Raw genomic sequence first — 9,508 nt, 5'->3', positions numbered from 1 at the left:
AATTGGTTTATGATAAACAAATAAATTATTATAATTACTACACTAATTAATAACTAAAATATATAATTAAACAACTTAATAATTACCCGTGATTCCCAAACGGACCCAAGATGTCACGATCCAAAACCCGCTATAGGCTGTGATGACGTCCAACGTCGCCACTAGGCAAGCCAACAGTGAACTTATACGTTAATTGTTCATTTTATTTCTTTCGAAACCATAAATTTTATTAAGTAAAGAAATTTATACATTTAAAATCATGGGTACATACATAATAGGTAATGCATAAAAATAAAAGGTGATAATAATATGCAAATCCGTAAACATCAATTAGAATATCCCAAAATCCGGTGTCACAAGTGCACGGGCATTTACTAAGGGGTACAATAATAATACAATATTTGTCTGTAATGTACATTAGATAGGATAAAGTAAGTAATACGATGGAGCCTCTGTGGGTTGCGATACGTGGCCTAGAATGCAGCTCACCATAAAGTCTTCTCGGCAGTTGCGACTACGTGCCAAGATGACCACCAAATGAACATGTCAGATCCTGCACATTTAGTGCGGAAGTGTAGCATGAGTACGTAAATCAACGCATACCCACTAAGTATCTAGTCTAACCCCAGAGAAGTAGTAACGAGGGGTCGACATCGACACATACTAGAGGTCCAATAAAGCAGTATGATAAATAATAAGTAAATATGAAGCAAAACAGTAATAATGGGGTAAAACGGTAACTAACATAACCTTCCAACATTTCTTTTGGCAATATAAATCTCTCGAATATCATATGTTATCTCAACAGATCAGAAATATCAAATGTAGTCTCAAACGGGTAAGGAATACCACATAAATTCCAGGTCTCAAAAAAGAGGAATCTCATGAATATTCGGACTCCTAGCAATATTACATATGATTATGTCGAGGTCGTACGATCAATCCAGAGTGGTGTGTACACTGCCGAGGGTCGACCAATGCGAACCAGAGATGCATCTCAATATACTGTTGAGGCGTTCGGCCCGATCCACAAGAAAGGAACTTATCGAATTACGGGTCACGTGCTTACAATACAGGTACAAGCAAATAAAGTGGATATAACCTTTACCGTTTGTCAAATGTTTCACCAAAAACTCAAGGTGATAAGGCTCGACCTAATATATATATTCCTAAATCGATTTCAAATTATAAATTCAATTAATCAAGTTAGCAGATTGGGTTCAAATAACTCAAATATAAATGATTGAGTCCTAAGTCTACCCGGACATAAACATGTTTTAGCTACGTACAGACTCTCATCACCTTGTGCGTCCGAAATAACCACAACTAGTAGCACATAATATTTTTTAATACCTACGAGGTAGTTTCCCCCTCACAAAATTAGACATGAGACTTACCTCACCCCGAAGTTCCAATAATCAGCTCCAAATGCCTCTCTAATACCTTAACCAATGCCCATCGATCCGAAACTAGTCAAACAATGTGCAAATCAATCAAAATATACCCCAAACACTCATATTTAATTAATTTATAACAATCCCCAACTCCGCTCGAAAACTCAACAAAGTCAACCCTCGGGCCCACATGCCTGTATTTCAAAATTTTTCGAAGATAAACATTACCCATAGCACCACGAACTCAAATATATAATTTATCCCTAATTCCATGTCCAATTTTGTGGTAAAAATCCAAAAATATAAATTCTAGATTTTCTTCAAAATCTCATAAATTTCACCAATTTCTATGTTCAAATCCATGTAAGTTTCATGTATTTAACTCACAATATGTAGAAGTCACTTAGCTAGTGATGGATGACGAAAAAGCTCTATCAAAAGAGCCCCAAGCTCGGCTTCCATGGAAGATTTGAGATAAAATAAGCCAAAACCCGTTTTCAATCTTATACAATGCGAGACGACCTTCATCGCAAACGCGGAAATCCCCTCGCGTTCGTGAAACACATCTAACTTTAGCTCCCAAACTCCTCTACGTGAACGCGAGAAAGGGCATGCGAACACGAAGCTTTACCAGCCTGCCCATCGCGAATGCGAAGACCAAGTCAGCCGCCATGCTAGCTTCTTCATCGCAAATGCGAACATCGAATCGTGAATGCGGAGCCTTGCTTCCCAAACCTTCGCGAATCACGAGACCCAGTCCAATCACTCCAACAAGTCCCAAAACATAACACGAACTTGCTCGAGGCTTCAAATCACGCCAAACAACATCAAAACTACGAATCGATGATCGTAACCTTCTTTCAACTTTCAAACATTCAAACTTTGACGAACGCATCTGATTTATACTTAAACATTCCGGAATGACGCCAAACTTTACGCACAAGTCACAAATCACGATACAAACCTATTCCAAGGCTTAGAACCTCAAACAGACATCGATAACACTAAAGTCCACTTCAAACCAAACTAAGAAAATTCTAAAACCTTCAAAATGACAACTTTTTATAATAAGCATCGAAATGATCTTGGACCACCCGATACTCAACCCGGACATACGCTCAAATGTGAAATCATCATACGAACCTATTGGAACCTTAAAATCACGATTTCAAGATCATTTACTCAAAAGTCAAATCTTAGCGAATTCTTCCAACTTAAATCTTCCAAATTGAGAATTTTTCTTTCGAAACAACTCTAAACTTAACCGAAATTCAATTCTGACCGCACGTACAACTCATAAAACATGAAATGAATGTATAACTCATAAACAATTCCTACTCACGACCTTGAACCGTCGAACGATGCGGTGAAGCTCAAAACAATCGGTCTGTCGGGTGGTTAGCACAAATCACAATATATTTGGATCTTTCCCCTTAAATGTTTTTGTGAGAACTCCAGAAAAAGAAAAAAAGAAAGACCCGAGGAGAACTCGGTGAAGTAAGACGGTAAACTGGAGATTTGGTATCCTCAAAATAATAGTATCATATATCCATTTCAGATAGCGATCGGAAAAGAACTGTCAGAATCCCAACTCGGCAAAAGCTCTGCGGTATGCAAGCCTGAATCTATTCAATTGAATGTTTTTTTGGCCTCTTATTTCCGGTCATGTTTTCGGGAAATATATATGAATTCATAATCTTATGAAAATGCGACTAGTATTTATGTTTTTTAATTCAATTCCATCCAATCAATCGAAGGTTCACTCCATTTAACCTCTTCGTTATTTTCTGAAAAATTCACGGTCAGGTTATAATATATGTGATCTGATTTTAAATAAGTTGGTAATTTTCTTAGTTTTTGCGTGAATTACCACGTAGTAATTCGAATTTTTGATTGATGCTTGATTGTTTTTGCTTTTGTAATTGAAAGGGCTTTTTTTTTTTTTTGAATAGTATGGACTTAGATATTTTGCTTTCTTTTAATTAGTTAAGTTAATCTTAATCTCTCTCTTTATGATGTTAATTGGTTTTATTTTTTGTTTATTCTTAGTTTTAACTATTTTGTTCGTGGTTTTTGTGCTTTTTCTTTTAATGGATTTTGAGGTCTTATTATGTGGTACTGGTATCTTATCTGAATTTCAGAATTTAGTACTTTTTCATCCTTCTTGCTTGATAGCTCGGAAAAGTTTGACGTTATGGTCTGAAACTAGACGGTTGATTCCCTGCATTTTTTTCCCACTACGTAATGAAGAGAGATTCCCTTTTTTACTCTGGATAACAAGGACTTTAAAACATTTTGCTCCAGGATTCAGCAAGTTCAACTTTTGGATATTTTAACATTGAAACCATTGCACATTAGAAATAATGTTTAAAACTTAGTGTATATACATATATCGGGTCCAGTTGAACCCGTTGACTATATGCTATATTCATCACTGTTTTGCCGACGGTCTATTGTAAACAGTCTCTCTACCCTTTCGGGTAGGGGTAAGGCTGCGTACATCCTACCCTCCCCGGTCCTCACCTGCGGGATTACACTGGGTTGTTGTTGCATCACTGTTTTGCGCTTCTTTTTTGTTGGTTCAATTCAGATCTGCCTATTTATGAAGTTAATTAGTGTCTAATAGTGTCCTATGATTCAAGAGAGAGATGTATGGGGGGGGGGGTGGGGTCCCCTTTTGGATCTCTTTCTTTAATTTTGTATGTTGAGTTTTTAGTTTTCTTCCTATCTTTGGTAAAAATATGTTATTATGCATTTCAGGTTGTTACTAGATTGATGAAAAAGAAGTCTAGTCCAGATGGATAATTTACCAGATGAATTACTCTTGGATATTTTGGGAAGGATTAAGAGAACCACTGATAGGAGTTCTGTATCCCTAACTTGCAAACACTTCCACAAATTGGCTAATGGGCTGAGAACATCTATCCGCGTGGGGTGTGGGTTACATCCTGCCTCTGATGCATTAACTGCTCTATGCAACAGATTCTGTAACTTGGAGAAAGTGGAAATTTTCTATTCTGGTTGGATGTCCAAGTTAGGGAAGCAGTTGGATGATCACGGCCTTCTCATTCTTTCAAGTCATTGCCCTTCGCTCAAGGACCTCATGTTGAGTTATTGTACTTTCATTACGGATGCTGGTCTGAGTTACTTGGCTTCATGCTCGAAACTTGCATCCTTGAAGTTGAACTTTGCCCCCAGAATTACTGGTTGTGGCATCCTGTCTCTCGTTATGGGCTGCAAAGGCCTTACTGTGCTTCACCTGATTCGGTGTCTTAATGTCAGTAGTATGGAGTGGCTAGAATATCTTGGAAACCATGAAATGCTTGAAGATTTTTGCATAAAAAATTGTAGGGTGATTGGAGAAGGTGATTTGATTAAGCTAGGGTCTACTTGGAGAAAGTTGAAGAGACTGCAATTTGAGGTTGATGCCAACTATAGATACATGAAGCTTTATGACCGTTTGGCAGTTGATCGGTGGCAAAAGCAATGGATCCCATGTGAGAACATGCTTGAACTTAGCTTAGTGAACTGCGTTATCAGCCCTGGGAGAGGGCTTGCATGTGTTATAGGCAAGTGCAAGAATTTGGAAAAGATTCACTTAGACATGTGTGTTGGAGTGAGGGACTGTGACATAGTATGTTTGGCCCAGAAATCAAGCAACCTTCGATCAATCTCTCTCCGGGTTCCATCAGACTTCTCCCTTCCTCTTCTACAAAACAATCCGTTGCGGTTAACAGATGAAAGTCTAAAGGCAGTGGCTCAGAACTGCTCTCTGCTTGATACGGTTAGGTTGTCTTTCTCTGACGGGGAGTTCCCCTCATTTTCTTCCTTTACATTAAATGGAATACTAATGTTAATACAAATGTGTCCAATAAGAGAACTTGCTCTTGACCATGTGTATTCTTTTAATGATGTTGGAATGCAAGCTCTTTGTTCGGCACAATATCTCCAAATCCTGGAACTTGTGAGGTGCCAAGAGATCACAGATGAGGGCCTGCAGCTTGCTGGCCAAATTCCTCAATTGTGTATATTAAGGCTGAGGAAGTGTTTGGGAGTAGCTGATGATGGGTTAAAGCCTCTTGTCGGATCTTACAAGTTAGAGTTGTTGGTTGTGGAGGATTGTCCACAGATATCAGAAAGGGGTGTTCAAGGAGCTGCAAAGACAGTCTCCTTCAAACAAGATTTGTCATGGATGTACTAAGTTTTCCCATTTGTAAATATTTTTCCAGATGTTGTACAGGTTAGTTTATTGTGTCTGTTCGACCTTTTGTACAGTCACTCGTTTCATTTTGTTCAATAACTATTCTGTAATCTGCATCACGAAGTTCGATTTGTCCACATGTTGCATAATAAATGTTAATCTGAGGTTCTGTGCCATTCCCTGTGAAGCAGCTTGTCACTACTTTCTACTATTATTTGTGTATCTTGTTGCATATTGAGGGTCCCCTACTTGTGCTCATCCTATAACATGTTTGGTATGAAATTGATAACGGCAAGAGTCTCCAGAATGAGCATTAATGATGAAAGTTGCTTTCACATGATTATCAACCTGTTTTTAGTTTTTTCTTTTGATCAGTATCAACCTATTTTTGGATTAGTTGATTGCTAATAGATTCATTACATGGCTAGAAAAGAAAGGAAAGAAAATATAAGATAAACAATTCATTCATTCCAATCCCATCTTTTAGATATACATGGTAAGAACAATGGATATATGGATGAAATATTTACATGATTTAACTAATTTCCCCTATTTAGTGTCCTCTTTACCCAACATTTTACTGCATAGGTTCCAACTCCATCTAATGGCACTTGTTTCCCATTCATTTGGATGTGCCTTTTCGGTCAAAATGGTTTTTTGTTTTGACTAAATGAAGTTGTGCCTACAGAACTTGAGATTCCCCTTGCTAAAGCTGATTCTAAACACTGGACACCCCTGGATTATTCTAGGGAAATTGCTGTAGTGCAGAGGAAACCCCCACCCCCAACTTGTAAAACTGTCTTCTGGCTTTCAGGATGCTCTCCGCTCTTGTCAGTCTTTGTGTTCATCTTTCATTTGTATTCCATTGTACCTGGAGTGCTGCTATGCAATCCAGGACAACAAACAGTTTTGCGTTGGTAAGGGGGGATTCTTGGGCTGCCCGACATATATGTTGAAGCAAGGAGAATCTCTTTTCTACTTTGTGTGTGAGTGGGGCTCCTTAAGTTTGATTGACTGATACTAAACTTGCAGATTTTGTGCACTCTGGTCTCAATGTTGGATCTTGCAAATTTTGTAGTGGTCTAAACCTTGGAATCGTTCTATTTTCTAGAATTGCTTGATTTCTCTTACAGTGTTATCAGTCATGTAAATGCTTTGTGTTAAGGAGTCGTGATTTGATGATTCCTTGATGCTCTTCTGGAAAGAATGATGACGGGAAGGGGGATTGGAAAGCTTCTTTCGCCTCTGACATAACACCACAGAAACAAAAAAGTAGCAACTGTGGTTTGGGTGCCTCTTCACTGCAAGAGTATATCTTGCGTGAAGATTTATGGTGTCTGTTTTTTTTTTAGCATAAATGGTTATATGAATTGGCTCATTTATAGTAGTATAAAGAATGTCTAAAGTAACTATACTTCAATTTGCTTGAATTGATGGTTAAGAATCATAAAGGTTTGCTCGCTTGACTAACATAAGATGATATAGACTTATTCCAATTATGCCTTGCTATTTCTTTGCATTGATATTTTTTGGACCAATGTTGCATCTTTCCAGTTAGAAAAAGATATAACATTCCTTCTTACATTCAGATTCCTAAGGAAGGAAATATATGTTTTGTGAATGAAGTTTATGCCGACAAGTGTATATTTAGATGTCTTTGCATTCTTCTAAGAAAGATTCTGGTTTATTAGTATGTTATAAATGTTTCTTTGCTTCGCTACATTATCGATGAGTTCCATGCTTCAGGCTTATGGTACTGTACTAAGTTTTGTAGGGGGAAAGGAAAGTGCTTAACATGGAGGAAGAGAATGATGATAGCCAATGGAGCTGCTAAAGGTAAGTTTCAGTGCCTCTATGGCTGATCAATTGAAGATGACAAGACAATTTTGATACATGTTCCCCTTGCTATCCCACAGAAGCTGCATAACAGAATCAAAGCAACTATTAATACTTTGTGACATAAAACCAAGATGCACGTTGGTGGGAGAAGGATTTGTAGCCAAGGTCTCAGGATTCGGATCTATAGAATCAAGTGCTTGGAAATATCATATGTTAGCACTCAAATAGATGGCCATTTGAGTCTTCCTACTGGCGTATACAGCTACGGTGTTATGCAACTGTTGATTGTTGCTGCTAGATGAAAAATATAGGAAGTTAATATTATCATTTGGTTGGGCAAGGAGAGTCAATATGAAATAGCATTCTATTTCAATATGATCCATTTCCTCTACCTGCAAAAATCTTAGTGATTGATGTTATAGGCATGGATGCAAATATTCCTTTAGGCATATGGAGAAAACACACAAAAATATTTTCGCCATCATGGTTTGCAACCGTACCATTCATTGGAATGCTCAGGAAATCTGTGTTAATGCCTATAACAGCCATGACATTTACCATAGCTGCATCTGTTCTTGGGACAAGTCATAGGCTCTAGGGCTGAACGATATAGGCTGAAAGCCGTTGCAAGTAAAAAATTGATTCTTACCGAAAACTCAACTCCTGCAAACGGTCAACTCGTGGTTAATGGAGATAGAGGTGGAAACTGCAGTGAGACTGTTGATTGGAGCAAAGGTCCTCTGCAGATTGCTGGTCCCTCTTCAACAACCAGTGTATTTATCTGATGTTTGGTATCTTTGATGTTGTAATGATATGTTTCATGAGGTCGCATTCGATCTATTTGTTCTTTATATTTCTTTCTATCAGCATACAACATTCGGCAATTGAAAATGAGGGACGGGATGAGCATTGTTTCTTGTTTAGGGACAGTTGATATATTCATGAAATTTGGGAGAGTATTTTCTGTAGCAGAATACGCCAAAAGAGATTTTCTATTCAAGCTTTGATCTGAATGTGTACGTTTCTGTGTTTTGACAATACCTTGTTTTTCCTGTGTTACGCATTGCTCTTAATTGACAGAGCAGATGATTGTCACCTTCGTGATGATATTGCTACTGGGAAAATATAGCTCTTTTCAAGAATATACAGGCAATATATGAAATAGGTGGAGCCTAGAAAAATGGAAAAGAAAAAAGTTCGACCGTGAAAACAGAAACTCTGTGATTTTAAAAAGGGAAAAGAGGTAATATTTACCCCTGGAAAAGAGTTAAATTTGCTTTGATCCTGTTCAACAACAACAACATACCCACAAGTGAGATCTGGGGAAGGTAGAGTGTACGCAGATCTTATCCTGACTTTAGTAAGGCAGAGAAGCTGTTTTCGGTATACCCTCGTTAAGTAATTTTAACTTTATTAAACTTTTGGTTTAACATTTCTCCGTTAAGAGAAACCGAGTAAGTCTTGACTGTCCTTGATCTTTGACGGAGCTTCGACTTGAGGGTAACTCCATAATAAAAAATTGAGAGGTAAAATTGAATCTTTCGAAAAAATTGGACGGGTGAAGTCACAGATTTCACGCTGGAATTTCTTTAATGCAAGAGTAAAAGGAGATGATTTATTAACGATAAGAATATAGAAGGATCAGAAGTGTAACTAAGAACAAAATTAAGGGAGTAATTTCGAATAGTATATATGCAAAATTCGGACTTTTTTCCTTAAAAAAAGTGACAAATGAAAGAGAAACTAAAGTTACCTCAGGTGAAATGTTTTGTTCAAATAAGCAAACATAAAACATGTGGCATTGCTCGAAAATTTGATAGTTGCCATTCACTTTATTTAGTTTAGTGAGTAGTAATTACACGTGGCAATAGATTGAAAAGCAAACACTCGACTATATATACTTTGGATTTTGTCATCTTCAAGTTGTATTCTCCCACTTTGGTTAAGAGCTCTCTGTTTTCAAGAGTCAGTAAACAGTAAATTCTTGTGCAGTTTGGGGTTGGGGTATTATTCTTGAATTGTCTCATGCATGCATGCTTTTTATGGCCAAACTCCGTATACAAACATTGTTTCT

At 37.5% G+C, this 9,508-nt stretch overlaps 1 protein-coding gene across 5 annotated transcripts; it reads left to right on the top strand.

Annotated features, from left to right (window-relative positions):
• Positions 1 to 2,698: 2,698 nt before the first annotated feature.
• LOC107815671 (F-box/LRR-repeat protein 14-like) lies at positions 2,699 to 8,434 on the top strand. Of its 5 annotated transcripts, none has more exons than XR_001654783.2 (4): positions 2,699 to 3,003; positions 4,155 to 5,634; positions 7,362 to 7,431; positions 7,512 to 8,434. XR_001654783.2 is itself a non-coding variant. In XM_016641293.2 (3 exons), the coding sequence occupies exon 2, from the start codon at positions 4,192 to 4,194 to the stop codon at positions 5,593 to 5,595; it is 1,404 nt and encodes a 467-aa protein (XP_016496779.2). In that variant the 5' UTR covers positions 2,699 to 3,003; positions 4,155 to 4,191; the 3' UTR covers positions 5,596 to 5,634; positions 7,362 to 8,434. The 5 variants fall into 5 exon arrangements, 3 of the variants coding, with proteins under 3 accessions (XP_016496779.2, XP_075084239.1, XP_016496778.2); XR_001654782.2 differs by having other exon boundaries at positions 2,707 to 3,003; positions 7,370 to 7,431; XM_016641293.2 differs by having other exon boundaries at positions 7,362 to 8,434.
• Positions 8,435 to 9,508: the final 1,074 nt, after the last annotated feature.

Source organism: Nicotiana tabacum, chromosome 13 (genome assembly GCF_000715075.1).
Source record: "Nicotiana tabacum cultivar K326 chromosome 13, ASM71507v2, whole genome shotgun sequence".
Taxonomy (NCBI): domain Eukaryota; kingdom Viridiplantae; phylum Streptophyta; class Magnoliopsida; order Solanales; family Solanaceae; genus Nicotiana; species Nicotiana tabacum.
The sequence above is the reverse complement of the archived record's forward strand: the minus strand, read 5'-3'. Positions and strand labels throughout refer to the sequence as shown.

What these genes read in the sequence shown, in the direction of transcription:
- LOC107815671 (XM_016641293.2), top strand. Translation starts at nt 4,192, where the DNA reads ATGGATAATTTACCAGATGAATTACTCTTGGATATTTTGGGAAGGATT.